The sequence below is a fragment of a genome (assembly GCF_019968955.1).
Source record: "MAG: Porospora cf. gigantea A chromosome Unknown PgA_NODE_525_length_15797_cov_330.218, whole genome shotgun sequence".
NCBI lineage: Eukaryota > Apicomplexa > Conoidasida > Eugregarinorida > Porosporidae > Porospora > Porospora cf. gigantea A.
Window position 1 is genome coordinate 1 of NW_027151744.1, and position 15797 is coordinate 15797.

A 15797-nucleotide genomic window follows, 5' to 3' on the forward strand; every position below is an offset into this window, starting at 1 on the left:
GTCGTTGCTGGAGGGTTGCTTTCTCTTCTCGGATTCCTACTTTTCTGAGATTAAAGTTTGTGTTGATATTGTGAACATTCTACCAAAAGTTGATACAGATTGCAATCAAAAGTTGATACAGATTGCAATGAAAAGTTGATGCACTTACTCTGGGGGGGCAGATACTCATAATAATAATAAGGGGGCAGATCAATCTGAGTTTGACCAGGCACGAGCGCTGATAACTGCTCGAACTTTAGTTCATTCTCATATGGTTAAACCTCAAGATCGAAAAAGTATTAAAAAAGACTTGTAACGGGTGACACGCTATTACAAGCTGCTCTTGGCTGGTTAAGTCTAAAACACTCGGAACGGCTCATACAGATCCATGCTGCCATGGCGATTTGCCGACCACTCTCGAGTGTAGCACACCATCAGCAAGGGCACGCCAATCAGAATTCCGAACCAGAAGAACATGTTTCCGAAGGTGGTGTCCTGGTGGTATCGTCCTAGGGCTATCAGAGGGATTTGGAGCAGCATCAGGGAGAACATGTAACCCCGTACAAAGCGGCAGAGTACAGCAAGAAAAATCTCGTGCATAATGGCAGACAAGAGAAAGGTCGTAGCAGTCGCAGCCCACTTTCCGATGCCATAACGCTGGTGGACCTCTAGGTAGATGTGTGTGAGCAGCCAGTCGTGCACAGGGCGGTTCCACTTCCGTGAAAACTCGTCATAAGTGGTGGCGTTCCACCAGTCGCTGTAAAATTCCCTGTCGCCGTACAGGGTGAGTTCAGCGAGGCAGTTACACACGGTGTCAAAGGCGAAGTGGAAGAAGACGAAGACCAAGCAGGCTAGAGGCGGAAGCAGCTGGCTGAACGTTTCAACAAAGGTCAGTGAATATGACCGGTCCGCGACAGGGATTATGTACGTGGAGCACAGGACGTACATTGCCACGAGATCCAACAGCAGGACGAGCACCTTGTGAGCGAAGTACGCCGGACGAAAACCCTCCGATTCGGGGAAAGAAGGCTCGAAAACGAGCGCCGGCGAAACTAGGAAGCGGAGGTAGTTGGTAGGCGTCAGACGGCTGGGGAAGCATGGATCGCTGGGAAACCCAGCTTTCTTAAGTCTGAAGTGCTTCTGACCCATCGACACGTAGGAGTGGATCTTCATTATGTGTACGCAGCCAGTGGAAAGTGTGAAGGCGGCAGGCATCATGGGCATGTTCAAAAGAACACAGGTCGTGGACGTCGCACCGAACAGTAACGCGTTCATCAGAAACTTCAAAACCGACAACAAGGAGTCTTGCATGGAGCCGTCATACAATCGAGCTACCGCGAAGTACGCAAGAAACGAATAGGCAGCTATCGCACCCCAGAGGCTCATGAACCAGAAGAAGTCCTTGAACATTAGGTAAGCTAGTCGGGTGTCCACTGGGAACCCCGTCAGATAGCAATTGGCCGTCATCTTGGCGACGAGAAACAGCGCCACCATCATAGGCATCAGGTTGGCGAACCCTCGAAACTCCGACTGACAGATGCTGCTCCGGGGATCTTGGTAGTCGAGGCGAGAGACGCGCAAAACGCGACGGGGGTTGCACTGGTGTGTTGCCTCGTGAAAGGAGCCGCTAAGAGAGGTCGCCGAGTAGTGGCTGCCTTCCACGTTACCGCATCCAGAATCGGGGAGGTCGGCCGACTCTTCGGATTCTGAAGAGTCTACATCCGTAGCCAGCCCGCTAGTGACAGCCTCTTTAAGGACAGGCGAAGTTATTGGTACCTTTGACTCCACCTCTTTAACCTTTGACTCTACCTCTTTAACCTTTGACTTCACCTCTTTAACCTTTGACTCCACCTCTTTAACGCCAGCCGAAGTTCTTGGTACCTTTGACTCCACATCAATCTGACCTTCAGCAACCTCATCCTCCACATCAATCTGACCTTCAGAAACCTCATCAACCTCCACGTCAATCGGAGCTTCATGAACCACCTCAACCTTCATGTCAACCTGACTTTCAGGGGCGGCATCAATCTCCATCATAGCCTCAGAAAACTCCTCAACCGCTGTCTCAATCAGACCTTCAAGGGTCTGGTCAACCTCCATGTCCATCAGAACCTCAGGAGCCTGATCAACCTCAATGTCAATCAGACCTTCAGGAGCCTCATCAACCTCAATGTCAATCAGACCTTCAGGAGCCTCATCAACCTCAATGTCAATCAGACCTTCAGGAGCCTCATCAACCTCAATGTCAATCAGAGCTTCAGGGGCCTCATTAACCTTAATGTCAATCGATGGATTGGGTTTCAGAGTACCCACCCCCTCGTAAATCCGACCGGGGACATCCTCAACCATTGCATGCTGACCGGCCCCTTCAGCACACGCGCTTTGAGCCGTCCCTTCTGCTGGGACCCCAAGCAAATCCATTTTAGAATACAGCAATATCATCATGCTTGCGCGTGTGCTTACACGTAGGGAGCTGAGGGACTTGGGGCTGCATCGTCACCGGTGGGCCGACGTTTGTTTTTTTGCGCATGACACTCTCACAGGCGACCGGTGCCTTCGCCACCAAAGCAAGTCGACCTAGGGCTGTTTATGGTCCTTCGGAGCCACTTAGTGGGCTGCTTCTTGGTGGAAAAGGCCGTTCTGTTGTATCTCTTGCTTACGAGCGTCATATGGGAGGACCTCCCCCAAGCCGCCCCTCTCGTCGCTGCAGTGTATCCTTACAGCGACACTCCGCGACTTCCGTTGGCCCATGTGGACCCGGTCCCGCTAGAGCCCAGGTGGAGACAGGTGGCCGTCGTCGGCGGGTTCTGCGCTGCAGTTGTGGCCTGGGAGCTGGCAGTGACAACGTCTTTCGTCTCTAAACGCGGCGTCCTGACCGTCTGGAACGTCTACGCAGCCCTGGTGTCCTGGATCTCCAGAGTTGCCGGGTGCTTGGACATCCTCTTTCTGGCGTTGACATTCCGGTTGTGGAGACAGGGAGAAGGGGGAGCATTGGTAGTCGCGCTCACTTCCGTCACCCTGTGGATGGTAAGCGGCGGCCTATGGCACGAGATTAGAACTCTACTCTCACTGTACAGCGCGGACGACGGCTACAGGCTGGACCGCTTCGAAACTTACGGCCTCGCCCCAGCCTTGGGATGCCTCCGATGCCGCCGGCGGCAGAGGGGTACACGAATCAGCGGCTTCAGCGGCGAGTTCTCGCTGTTTGTCTGGTGGAGCTCGGTCGTGAGGTCAATCTCTGGCCTCTGTCGGCGAGCCCAGTGGCTAGTCGAGTTCCTCCGTCGCAGACCTCCCGCACTCGAGGCACCACTCGAGGCACCGCTCGAGATTGAGCTCTCGCCCCCAAGCCCGCAGCCCAAGCCGGAAGAACCCACAATCTTTGCCAGGGAAATGATGAGAGTGGAGATGATAGCGGGAGGTGCTGCCGTGGGTAACCGGTCCATTCTGAAGCTGACATTGGCAGCATTTGTCTGCCGCTGGTACGTTTTCACCAACAGTAGTCGTATACATCTGCTGGTAGTAGACTACCACGAAGCGTTGGACTTCGTAAGTAGTCTGCTCATTTTGGGGTGAGGGAGCTGACAACGGTATATGCAGCCGCTGTTTCTTAGTGGACATGCTGCTCTTAGGGGTCAAGTGCTACACGCTCCTGCTCTTGGTTCGGCCGAGTCGGTTGGTTCTGGTTTCTTGCGTGTTCGCAATTGCTAAGGTGAACCGTTCCTCAACCTCCATTCAGATGCTCAACGATTGCATATTTCAGACATACGACACTGACGTATGGCTTGAATTGCTTGACGGCGACTAGGCTCGCATTTCTTGCTCCGTGAACTCGGGATAACGTTGAAAGGCCTCCACCCAAGACAACCTCTCCTCCGATAGGTCCTTCACCAGCACTGGTACCTCCGAGATTGGCACTCGGATCTGCCGCATGCTGTCTCTTTCTCTGAGTGTAGCTGTCGCCTCCCAGAGACTTTGAAAGTCCACTGTGATGCTGAAAGGAATGCCGATCTCGTCCGTACGAGCGTAGCGCTTCCCGATCGATGCGCCGGAAGTGTCACATTTGCACGAGACGCCCTCACGAAGAAGCGCGGACTTCAACGAGGCGGTCACGTCCGAGAAGTCCTTGTTGTTGCTGATGCTCAGCAAGCTGCAGTTGTAGGGGGCGAAGCGTGGCCTAAGTTGAAGATAGTTGCGCTCTTCCTGACCTTCAATTCCGCGAGTTCGAAAGCTGTGCTCCATCATTGCATAAAACATCCGACCTATCCCAAAGCTGGGCTCGATGACGTGTGGTGTATATGTCTCCTGGTGTACTAGGACATCGGTAAGGGCAAACCGCACCTCTTCCCGCAGAACCTCGAACTCACGGTCGCCCACCGCAACCTTAGCCACGCCTGTGGCGTCCAACGTCGTTTCAATGGCTGTGGCCTGCTTCACTGTAGCCGACTCGAGGGCCTTTATCACGCTCTGGGAGTCCTTCTTGAACCGGGGCCCAAGTTTTCCCCGCTGAATCTCCACCTTGACCGCAGTCTCTTTTCGTGGGGGTACGACTTCTCGACACGCAACCAACTTCTCGCCGGTCGCCTCGCTGTGCTTGGTGAGGTCGAAGGCCGAGCGATCCGCATGGCCCACACATTCCACCCAGCCGTAGCTGGTGAGAATGTCGGCGTCCCAGCAGTCGCATGCGTAATGGGCCATCTCCGACCGTAGGTGCTGTCGGTATCGCAGACCTTCCGTCTGTATTCCCATAGCACAGAGGAACAAGTACGTGCGACCCATGAAATACGCCAAAGACTCGTTAGACACGATGCCGCGGACCACAGCCTCCTCAAGTGTCAAGTCTCTAGAAATCTTTCCGTGGCTTAACTGGGCTTCGCGATCAAACAGCGGAAGCTGCAGGTGTTTCACCTGCTCGAATCGCTCGTGTGACTTGTCCTTCGGGTCCACGAAGAACTCTATTTCTCCCATCTGGAATTCACGTACTCGGAGGAGCCCATTGCGTGGAGCGATCTCATTACGGAAGCCGAGCCCAAGCTGGGCGCCTCCGAATGGCATTCGGCCCATGTTCTGTTCGTATAGCCTGCGGAAGTTCACGAAAATACCTTGAGCAGTTTCGGGCCGCAGATAGCCGGTGTTAGCGTCGTTATCCAGTTGTTTGGGCCCAAGAGTCGTCTTGAACATCAAGTTGAAAGGGAAGGGTTCGGAAAAGCAGGCTCCGCTTGGGCTCTTGATGCCCAAACTGTCGAAAGCCCCTTTCATTTCCTCTGGCGTCAACGCATCGGCTTGCCGGTACAACTTTTCCAAATCCGCTTTCGACTCGGGAGCCACAGGTTTCTGCTTTTCGCGCAGTAGATTGTCGATGTGGTCCTCTAGGACTTTGTCCGCCCTGAAGCACTCTCCTGATTTTGGATCTTCTACCATCAGGTCGCAGAAACGCTCTACGTGGCCTGAGGTCTTGAGTACGTGGTGAGGAGTCAAACACGTGCAATTCAACTCGAACAGATCCTCATGCAACACGAAATGCTCCCTCCAAGCCTTCTCCAGGTTACTCTTAACAGCACAACCTGGAGGTCCGAAATCGAACAATCCCTGTGCCCCCCCATAAATCTCGAAGCTGGGAGCCACAAAGAAACGTCTTTTCAGAAGATTCTCCAATGCATCTCGGCAGGTGACGTAGAGTGGCTTGTTCGCCTCCTCTGCGGCTTCCAGCTCCGCCAGCTGTTTTTTCAGCCCGAGGAGGGTCTTCACGGCCAATTCGAGCTGGGCAGGCTCGGCCTTCCCTTTTTTTAGAAGGCGGACTTTTTCGCCCTGTTGGGTGACCTCCGCCCTGAAGCTGTCAATGTCCATAGGAAGAAATGTTCAATTTCGGTACACTCAGATTTAATGGACGGGTGCACGTGTTTGAATAATCACCTGGACAGCCTTGTGTGTGTATGGTGTCGCCTTTCGTTGGTAGACGTTTTCGTTGTTTACAGTGAGAAGATCGAAAATGGCCCAATTATGGGAGGGATCCACCAACCAAGCGACGCTGACGCCACAGACTGTCCGTCGACCGCCTCCCCACCAACCGCGGAGCCCTCAGAGCTAACTCCCCTCGTTAAGGCAGTGGTGGACGCCGACGCCACTGACTGTCCATCCAGACGAGCCAACGCTAGGCTGCAGTTGGCTGAGGATCTCGTGGGAACAGATCTCCAGGAGGCGCGCCAGGTGCTCGAGGAGGCCCACGCCATCGACGCCATGAATGGCACCGTCTTGTTGGGATTAGGCTCCGTGCTTCTACGACTTGGAGAGGTACAAGCAGCTCTGGGGCGGCTCGACGAGGCTCACGCCTTGCTTGGCGGCGACTGTTGTGGTTTGTATCCGCAGATAGCCCAATGTTTGAAGCTGCTGGCAGAACAGGCGTATTTGAACGGCGACCTCCGCGAGGCTACCCGTCACATGCAACGTGCTTTGAGCTTCGTTCCGGCTGACGACGTCCTTCACCAAATTCTTGGCTGGTGCTTCATGGAACGCGCAGAGCTGGAAGCGGCGCGATACCATATAGCCATGGCAATCCACCTGAATGATCGGAACGTGGAGCACTGGAAAAAATTCGCGACACTAATGGAGCGCATGAACAATCCAGTAGCCAAAATGAATGCGCTCGACCGCATAGTCCAGTTGCAGCCCAACTGCCCTGACGCTACCACCGTTCGGGCAGGACACCTGATGTCGATGGGGCGGGCGGCGGAGGCAGTCGAGGAGGCACGGCGGGCTCTGGCGCTGGACGGAATGCACGCCGGGGCGCTCAACACGCTGGCTAACACGCTGAAGGACCTCGGTTTTGTGGAGGAGGCCTTCATACTGCATGAGAGGTGTCTAACGCAGCAAGCAACCCATAAATTCCTCTACCAGAATTGCATTATCGACTTGAACTACGTGGATCACGCGAAACCGCAGGAGGTTTTCTTCAAAACCGTGGCGTACATGGACCGGCTGGCTGCGCTCTTTCCAAATCTGACCGACGACGCCTACGAGTTCCCCATCTACACTCCCGACAGCGATCGGCCTGTGAGAGTAGGGTACCTCGGCGCCGACTTCCATTCACATTCCGTGGCGTGTTTCACTTTAGGTTTCGTCACGGAGATCCATAAGCGGTACACCGGCAGAGTGGAACAGTACATATACGACAACAGTCCCCGGCAGGATTGGGTGACAGCCCGTTTCCGCGAGGCCGTGGACGCCTACCGAATATGCCGAACAGAGACGTCAGAGGCGATCGCCAAGATGATCCGAACCGATGCTGTCGACATTCTCATCGAGTTTCCCACTCATATGGCCGATAACCGCGTGGAAGTCTTTCTCGCGCGTCCAGCACCGGTGCAGGTCGCTATGCTGGGTTACCCAGGAACAGCGGGGTTTGACCAGTGCGACCTACGGATAACGGACGCCGTCGTTGACCCACCAAACAGCACGCAGCTCTACTCCGAAGGACTCATCCGGCTGCCCGAGACGCTCTGGTGTTATCAGTCTTTCTATACGAACCAGATCGTGCACCCGCCACCGGTGCTGGAGAACGGCTTCGTTACCTTTGGGTGTTTTCAAACTCTAGCGAAGGTCCAGGAGCGCTGTCTTGAAACTTGGTGCCGGATTTTGAAAGCAGTACCGAGCAGCAAGCTGCTGATGAAGTGTAAAGTACTCGGGGACCGACAGACACACGCTCTTGTGTTGCAGCGCTTTCTTACCAGAGGCATATCTGAAGACCGTCTGATCTTCAAGGGCTGGATGACGGGAGAGCAGCATATGGCAGCCTACAACACAGTGGACATTACCCTCGACACGTTCCCCTATGCGGGTACAACCTCCACCTGTGACTGTCTTTTTATGAGCACCCCAGTTCTGACCCTGTGGAAGCACGGGCACCACTGTCACAGCGTGGGCCGGAGCCTGCTGAAGTCCGTGGGGGTCGAAGAGCTGACCTGCGAGACTGAGGACGAATATGTCACAAAGGCCATCGAACTCGCCAACGACATCGATCGGATACGGTCGTATAAGCTACGCATCCGCGAGAGGATGATGGAGTCGCGTCTCACCGACCATGCTGCCTACGCGCGCTTGCTGGTCAATACGCTTGAGGCCATCCACAAGAAATATCAAGCAGAGGCTCGCGCTGCGTATCCTGACGCGACGTGCTCGCCGTTCCGGTGGCGCCGCCAAAGTGCCAGATGGCGTGTTGACGTGACGTCCAAAGACGACGTGCGCTTCGTTGAGGAGGAGCCGCCGGAGGTCTCAACGGAGTTTCAACCAAAGACTGAAGAAGGTTCAAGCATGCAGTCGACAGACGCCGAGATAAAGTGAATTTTTATGATAGGCATATAGATGTGGGCGGCTCTGCCCAGTGAGAACGCCCGCAAGCGCTCCCTCCCTTGCTACCCCAGAATGTTGGTGAACTCTACGTTGGACGACCCTCCAGGGCCGTTGTCTTCTGAGGATTCCGAATTCCTTGCTCGCATCAACGCCGTCAATGACCGATTGCAGAAATTGGAGACTACGGCTCGAGTCCTTACGACAGCACGAAATGACGCACTCATTGAGCGGGCGAACGCTCTGCAGAACGTGTTGATTTGCCGTACGTGGTTGCGGACGAGGCAGGCCATTTCGCAGACGGATCCCGTCAAAGCTACCCGCAGCCACGAGAAGTCGCTCTTTACTGTGAAGGGCCTGGTCCCCCCTCAAAACGCCGAGGGCATAGAGAAGGCGTTGTTGGGGACCCACCTACCGAAGTGGGTTCGCCGCTACGAACGCGCGTTCAGCTGGGACCCAGCAACCGACCAGCGGTTGGCTTTGTGTGTGAAAAAGCAGCTCGCCCAGGAGATCGCAACGACGCAAGCGGCTCCGAATCGAAAGCGACTGCTGGACCTCGAAGATCCGGCAGCCAAGCGGCGTCGAACCGATGAAGGCGCAGTACTGGCTACTAAAGACGAATGTGCCATGTCGCTGCCCAAGGCGTTTATGGACAGCGTTGGCGAGATGCAGTCTGCACTGATGAAGTGGTCGACGGAGTCTCTGCTGGCAGAAATTACGTATGTAGCCGAGGGCCACACATGGGACTCCGGTAACTTTTGGAAGCGATTTTGGGATGATGTGGCGCTTAGTATGGGCGGGATGTATCACCTAACAGGTATGGACGTTCAGCTGCGCTGGTGCCACCACCTTGACCCTGGGGTCAACCAGGAACGCTGGACGAAGGATGAAGACCTGCTGCTTATAGGTTTGGTGGCAGAGTTCAAAGGCCGCCGATGGCGTGACATCGCCGCCGCAGTAGGGACCAGAAGGACGCCATTCCAGGTTTACCAGCGTTACGTCTGCTTTCTCAACAGGTCAACGCCCCTGGAGTGGACCGCTGAGGAGGATCGGCAGCTAGAAGAGGCCGTCCGCCAATTCGGAGCGAAATGGCGGTTCGTTGGAGCCGCGATGCCAGGGCGTGACAATTATCAGTGCCGCACTCGCTGGGTCGGCCTCCGGCAGAAATCCGGGTTCTGGACTCCTGTGGAGACGTTCAAGCTGGCCGCGGCAGTGGAGTTCTATCAGTGTCGAGGCACAAAGAGCTACACAATAAGCCAAATACACGTACCAGGCAAAATAGAGGCCCAGTGCCGCGAACGAGTCGAGAACTTTTTGGTCGAGGGGCTAAATCGCACGTTCACCTTCTCGGAGAAGGAAAAGCAGCTTCTTCTGGCGGCTGTGCAGGAGCTGGGTGTTGGCCAGTGGTCTGCAATTGCGGAGCGGGTACCCGGGCGCACTGACTACATGTGCATGAAGGTGTATTCGAATATCGATCCCTACGGCACTCTCTGCTACGATTTCGTGAGGGCAGTTAGACACCGGATGCTCCCGAAACTCGGCCAAGCAAAGAAGATCCCAAAGCGGCATCGACAGGACGCCAACCCTACCGCGCTGGACGGAACGGACTTCCAGGTACGCGCTGTGGATCAGTGCTGTGCCATCCTCCAAGAGGGCATGCGGGGCCCGCACAGCGAGGCCTCGGCGCCAAACACGGCAGAGGAGAGAGCGGCACGTCTCCGGCTAGTGGCGAAGTTGGCGTGGTTTCTGCGCGGCGTCACGTCAGCCGACGAAAGCACCGACAGAATCCTCGAGAAGCTGAAGGGTCGAATCCTATCGCTAAAGGAAAGGGAACTCGGCCTTCGTAAGGGGGCTCACCGAGGCGTCGACCTCTCCTCACAGGAGCTGGCCACGGTTCCAGACGCAGAGAAGCTCTGCCCAATGCTAACCGCAGCGTTCTTCCGTGAGCTTCAGGCTGAGTGTCACCTTCGAGTCAACGGACTTCCAATCGTCAAGTGTGAGGACATGGAACGAGCGTTTGAGCCTGCAGCGGACCCTGCCTATTCCCATCAGTTGGATGCTCTGGAGGCAGTGATTGGCAGCAAACCACGGGTGTTCGCCGGTCGTGCAGTCCCTGCGAATTACCAGCGCAGCTGTCACGCCGCTGTGGTCGGACTGCCTGTGGTTAGGGTAACGGGTGAGGTTTTTTCAGCTACGGATGCTGCAGAACTCATGGAGAATTCCGTGACATTACTAGGGAGCGGGCCCCAGGATGAGCCGACAGAAGGAACTCACGACCGTAGAAGCGTTCCTTAGTTCATACATCATCTGAGATTTCCGCATGTTCTTAACGTACTGGTGTTCGGTATGCAGGAACTTCCATCTTTTCACAATATCCGCAGGAATTTCTTCCTTGACGGGTTCTCTCCCCGGTTCCTTCGCTTGGCCGGGTTGAGGCCTGTCTGGGACTCGCCTTTCAATCGTGAGCGGAGACAGCCATCTACGCTCCGCTGGCGACGGATGCGCAAGCTGCGCCGGGGACACCTCCTAGTAGGAACCTCTTTCTCGGATGTGTCAGATTCGGAAGCGTCGGATTTGGAGGCGTCGGATTCGGAAGTGCCACGATTCTTGCTGTCATCAGCGTCGCTATCATCGGCGTTGCTATCATCAGCGTCACTGTTATCAGCGTTGCTATCATCAGCGGCACTACTCATTGCTGAGTCGTTCGAGTCTGTCTCCGAATCGTCACTGGGAGTGTCCAGGAGGTAGTACCTACCATCACGCTTCACAACGCGATGTTGGCGCATGCCGGGTATCCACTCCTCATCGTCTGATGATCCGAGATGTCCACCAAAGTAAGAGTTATCATCCATGACACGTTGACAGAAATATTCGAGTCAATTCTAAGCACCCATTAGACGCGAAGCGACTCGCTAAACCCACACGCATCATCTTCCTCACCAGCGGTGGTTGTCTCCTCCACCCGTCGGATATCGCACGCTGTAACATGGCACTCCTCAGTAAGGGTAGAGGACACAGAGTAAAGCGGTTTCATAGCCTTTAGGAGATTCTGGAAGAGATATGGGAATGACGCTTCCTGCTCAGCCAGCATTAGCTTCATACGCTGCCGCTCTTTTGGCGCCGAGAAGCAAGCGGGGCAATTCTCGGCTATGATGGGTAAGCGACTCTTGCGTGCGAAGTCGGACAACAACTGCTCTCGACAGTAAATCAGTGGCCTGATAACCCGGAGGTCCCCAGCGTCAACGACGTAGTTAGCCTTCATAGTGTTTAAGCCGCCGTTGTGGAAGCAGGACATCAGGAAGGACTCAGCGAGGTCGTCGAGGTGCTGCCCAAGAACCAGGGTAGTATAGCCGTGCTGACGCATATGGGAGTATAAGATGCCGCGCTTCATTCTTGCGCAGAAAGAGCAGATCGACTCCTTGTTGCCTGTCATGTGGGTCTTCGCCGCCGTGACTATTGGCTGCTGCAGAATGTGGTACTCCACTCCGAGGGTTTGGAGATACTCAGACAGCGGGGATGGATCGTACTCCGGAGTCATAGGGTCCACGGTGGCGGCGCCGATGTCGAAGTGCACTGGAGCGCGCTTCCGCGCGTCGAGGAGGATGTGGAGGAGACTAAGCGAATCCTTACCTCCTGAGAGGCCCAGCAGGAGCTTATCACCGTTGTTGATCATACCGAAATCACGAACGGCGGAGCCTACCTTGCGGCGAAGTGTCATGGGGATGGTGGGCCTCAGAGGAGGTTCCTCGACTGCAGGGGCGGAGACATCTTGGGCGGAGACATCTTGGGCGGAGACATCTCGAACGGAGACATCTTGGGCGGAGACATCATCTTGAGGCACTTCGATTACAGCCGAGACATCATCTTGAGGCGCTTCGACTGCAGCGGAGACATCCTGAGGCGCTTCGACTGCGGGGGCGGAGACATCATCTTGAGGCTCTACGACTACATAAGGGGCAGAGACCTCGTTCTGAGGCTCCTCACCCGCGGGCAGCGGCGACTCAGACATAGAAGGAGCGTCTGACATCATGTCAGTGTGTACGAAACCTGCATCTGACTGATCGTGCATAACCGGAGCCAGAGCAGCTCCCCGCACCACAGGTAACGTGTCAGGCCACACGTTCCAAGATTCTACAGAATTTGGACCGAAGGGGCGAGTGTCGAAGCAAGAGTGGACTTCGCGGGACCTAGGCTCAGTGAAGAACGACAGCGGCAGATCCGTACACACTGTAGGAATCGCCTCCAAATGGCGCCAACCGGACAATGACAGCGAGTGGACTGTGTCCAGAGGAGTGGCCCACCAAAGCAGGTGGCTAAAACGTGCCGGCACGGGGATGGATTTAGCCATCGCCGACAACTGGGCGGCTGAATAGCCGCGGTCCTTGTCGAAAAGCCAGTCTAAGACCTCACTCGCGGCTTCCAAGAGCTCCCCGATGCCCTCTGGGACCTTCATAGAATCAAATCGCTGCTTCATCAGCACAGCCTCATGGGAAGGTTCGGAAAGCTTCGTATCGTCAGCAGGAGGCTCGTTGGCAGGTTCCAAGACCCTGGTCTTGGTCTCAGACTCAGGGCAATGCGTCATTGCCGTTGGCAACTTCGTAGGGAGATCTGCGGCCGGTCCCTCGCCAGATGGCAATGTATCGCAGTCAGGGGACTTCTCCACCGACCCCACGGCTTGACTCGTCCCCGTAGGCTCCTCCTTGCTGTCCCTTTTGATCAGTTCTGCGCGCTTCCGGGCAGCGGTTTGATAGAAATCTCTTAAACCGGCGTCCACAGATGTGGCCGCAGGTAGGTCCGCAGGCTTATCCACAGGTGTGTCCGCAAGTAGGTCCGCAGGCTTATCCACAGGTGTGTCCGCAAGCTCATCCGCAGGTAGGTCCGCAGGCTCATCCGCAGGTGTGTCCGCAAGTAGGTCCACAGGCTTATCCACAGATAAGCCAGCGCTTTTCTTCCTAGCGAGGGCCGCCGCCAACTCATTGGACACTGCGGGTTTATCGGTCACAACCACGCGCTTGCTGGCGGGCTTAAGCTTGGACCGAGCCCCTTGAGCCAGGACCAGCTTCAACTCAGCGGCGGCATTCTGCCACCCAGGTTGCCTGGCCAGGCCTGCTACCAGTCGAGGGTCCTTCTTCTTCGCCTCCGTCGATACGGAGTCCTTCTCGACACGAGAAGACGAGACGCAAAAGTCATTAATGGCGTTCCGACTCAGGTTATAGTTGCTAAGCCATTTACGACGCTGATCACTGTTGAATATCCGAGAGGTCCAACGGCCGCTATCCCAGTCCACCTTGTAGAAAGGCATCAAGAGCCACCCGAAATCCGCCACCCAACTCACAGCATTGGCGATCACCTCAACGTCATCCCAGGACGTGTATGGCACCACCGACAGCCGGCAGAGACCAGGCCTCGCCACCAGAAACCCTTCCGAGGCACATTGCTCCATCTCATTGACAACCGCTGCTGAGACGCCCAGCAGGTGCTCCGCGTAAGGCGCTGCGCACATGCAACCAGTTCGCATCTGTATGCCGAAGAGGTCAGCTAGGACGCTTCCCACAAACTCGTGGTGCAGGTAGAGTCCGCCCCGCCGAGAGAGATTGGAGGACTCCACCGCCGACATATCGTTGCCGTACTTGATCATAAAGGAGAGAACCCCGACGCGATCGAAGTTGGTAGGTCCGACAACTTGAATCCGCTTGTTCCGGCCCCAGAATTGGAAGAAGTAGTCTACGTAGAGCTTCTCCCTCTCCATCAACAGCTGGGGGGGAAGCTGGTTCAGTAAATGCAAGCTGAGCCCGAATCGGATCAGACCGACGGCGTTCAAGGAGCCTGCCTCCTCCCGCTGCTCCTGATGGAAGAGGTACAACTCCTTGAAAGGAGAAACAAAGTACACGGAGCCTCCTCCGGCGACCCCGGGTACAGAGTTTGTCAGGTGGCACTTCTTAGCCAGCAGCAGTCCGGGCGCCGACTGCGCCCCGGGATACTTGTGTGGCGAGATCACCGCGAAGTCCAACGCCCCAGCTGGGCTGGGGTTCATATTAGGCCGCTTATGCATTCCGCATGCAGCTAAATCTGCAAAGATGACACCGTTGTGTTGGTGGATCAGTGTTGCCAGCCTCTCCAGAGGAGCCCCGATGCCCGTCAAGTTGCTGGCTCCATTAACTAATAAAAAGGGCATAGTGTCGTCGGGGAGCCGTGTGAGAGTCTGTGTTAAATGCTCCTCGGATAGCATGGACGTGTGGGAGTCAAACGCCAGCGGCACCCAATCACATGGAAATTCCTGAAGGAGGTTCTTGAACTGCATCAGCACGCTATGGTGCAGACTCATGTCAGCCAGGAAAGTGACGCGTTTGGATGTAGGGTGAGTCGTAAGGGCGTCGGGGTGCAGCTGGCTCCTGTGGGCACGACATGCCCCCTCAGACTTCAGTTTGGCGTTGCACAGTGAACATACGTATTCCCCAAACCTCCCCACGTGGAAGTACAGCACGGCTGCTGAGTCACTTTTAGAGTGCGCTCTCACCGTCCTTCATCCAGCCAGAGGGCTGGAGATTCATTCGACTTTCACGCAGAATCCGAAGGAGATGTGCCACAGCACCAGTAGAACCGGCGCCCTGACAGATCAAGGCATCGTCAGGCGTCAGGTTGTAGTACTGTCTGACAATTTGCTTCGCTTCGTCCACATAATGCTGCGTTTGCAGAGATATGGGGTTCTGCGAGTGCAGGTTGCAATGGTAGGGATGCACATCTGACGACAACACGTCGTCAACGGGTTTGAAAATTTGCCCCGTTCCTGTATGATCCGCATAAACCATCTTCCTCCGTCCGTAAGGCGTCGATATGGGGTCTACGACGACTGAGTGAGGGGGGCGATGCGTGCTCACCAGACACGTTGGTGTTAACGAAGGCTAGTGCGTCTTCAAAGTCGCGACCCTGCAGCTCAGTTGGCATTTTTGAAGTTAAAATTCCGTTCTTTTCGGGACTAAACCTCGGACGCACTCGAGGAATGAATGGGGTATGTGATTAAATGGTGCGCACTCGCTGGTTTATTGAAATCGCATGGAAGGGGATTTGCATACATAACGGAATCGGTAACGTCAATACTACGCCCTGCATAGCGCTTATGGAATCCTCCTAGATGGCGCCGAACTTTGTTACGGCCTTAGCTCCCTCCGACACCGCATGCTTGGAGAGTTCACCAGGAAGCAGCAGTCGAACCGCCGTTTGGATTTCCCGCGAGGAGAGTGTTCGCTTCTTGTTGTACATGATGAGTCGAGTGGACTCAGTGGCCATCCGGTCAAAGATGTCGTTGATGAAGCTATTCATGATGCTCATGGATTTCTTGGAGATTCCTGTCTCGGGATGGACCTGCTTAAGCACTTTATAGATGTACAGAGCAAAGGACTCAATTCGCTTCTTTTTCCTGCGGCCCTTGACGTTCAGCATCTTGTTGGCGGTCTTCTTGGCCGCTTGTTGCTTTTGGG

At 55.4% G+C, this 15797-nt stretch overlaps 8 protein-coding genes across 11 annotated transcripts; 3 read left to right on the forward strand and 5 right to left on the reverse strand.

Annotated features, from left to right (window-relative positions):
• Nucleotides 1-336: 336 nt before the first annotated feature.
• KVP18_002379 (uncharacterized protein) lies at nt 337-2424 on the reverse strand (the record flags this gene model as incomplete). 2 transcript variants are annotated; one of them, XM_067953212.1, is made up of 1 exon in its annotated part: nt 337-2424. In XM_067953212.1, one exon carries the CDS (start codon nt 2422-2424, stop codon nt 337-339), a length of 2088 nt encoding a protein of 695 aa, XP_067807985.1. The 2 variants fall into 2 exon arrangements, with proteins under 2 accessions (XP_067807985.1, XP_067807986.1); XM_067953213.1 differs by having other exon boundaries at nt 337-2400.
• A 144-nt stretch (nt 2425-2568) lies between these two features.
• On the forward strand, nt 2569-3552 carry KVP18_005170 (uncharacterized protein; the record flags this gene model as incomplete). Its single annotated transcript, XM_067949548.1, has 1 exon — nt 2569-3552. One exon carries the CDS (start codon nt 2569-2571, stop codon nt 3550-3552), a length of 984 nt encoding a protein of 327 aa, XP_067807993.1.
• Nucleotides 3553-3780: 228 nt separating this feature from the next.
• Nucleotides 3781-5823, reverse strand: KVP18_002383 (uncharacterized protein; the record flags this gene model as incomplete). The annotated part of the gene is made up of 1 exon (XM_067953218.1): nt 3781-5823. One exon carries the CDS (start codon nt 5821-5823, stop codon nt 3781-3783), a length of 2043 nt encoding a protein of 680 aa, XP_067807991.1.
• Nucleotides 5824-5859: 36 nt separating this feature from the next.
• On the forward strand, nt 5860-8313 carry KVP18_002381 (uncharacterized protein; the record flags this gene model as incomplete). Of its 2 annotated transcripts, none has more annotated exons than XM_067953216.1 (1): nt 5860-8313. In XM_067953216.1, the coding sequence occupies one exon, from the start codon at nt 5860-5862 to the stop codon at nt 8311-8313; it is 2454 nt and encodes an 817-aa protein (XP_067807989.1). The 2 variants fall into 2 exon arrangements, with proteins under 2 accessions (XP_067807989.1, XP_067807988.1); XM_067953215.1 differs by having other exon boundaries at nt 5977-8313.
• A 21-nt stretch (nt 8314-8334) lies between these two features.
• Nucleotides 8335-10614, forward strand: KVP18_002380 (uncharacterized protein; the record flags this gene model as incomplete). The annotated part of the gene is made up of 1 exon (XM_067953214.1): nt 8335-10614. The coding sequence occupies one exon, from the start codon at nt 8335-8337 to the stop codon at nt 10612-10614; it is 2280 nt and encodes a 759-aa protein (XP_067807987.1).
• A 71-nt stretch (nt 10615-10685) lies between these two features.
• On the reverse strand, nt 10686-11171 carry KVP18_002382 (uncharacterized protein; the record flags this gene model as incomplete). The annotated part of the gene is made up of 1 exon (XM_067953217.1): nt 10686-11171. The coding sequence occupies one exon, from the start codon at nt 11169-11171 to the stop codon at nt 10686-10688; it is 486 nt and encodes a 161-aa protein (XP_067807990.1).
• Nucleotides 11172-11212: 41 nt separating this feature from the next.
• KVP18_002378 (uncharacterized protein) lies at nt 11213-15264 on the reverse strand (the record flags this gene model as incomplete). 2 transcript variants are annotated; one of them, XM_067953211.1, is made up of 3 exons in its annotated part: nt 11213-14808; nt 14837-15169; nt 15198-15264. In XM_067953211.1, the coding sequence occupies 3 exons, from the start codon at nt 15262-15264 to the stop codon at nt 11213-11215; spliced, it is 3996 nt and encodes a 1331-aa protein (XP_067807984.1). The 2 variants fall into 2 exon arrangements, with proteins under 2 accessions (XP_067807984.1, XP_067807983.1); XM_067953210.1 differs by lacking the exons at nt 14837-15169; nt 15198-15264 and having other exon boundaries at nt 11213-14644.
• Nucleotides 15265-15447: 183 nt separating this feature from the next.
• On the reverse strand, nt 15448-15759 carry KVP18_002384 (uncharacterized protein; the record flags this gene model as incomplete). The annotated part of the gene is made up of 1 exon (XM_067953219.1): nt 15448-15759. The coding sequence occupies one exon, from the start codon at nt 15757-15759 to the stop codon at nt 15448-15450; it is 312 nt and encodes a 103-aa protein (XP_067807992.1).
• Nucleotides 15760-15797: the final 38 nt, after the last annotated feature.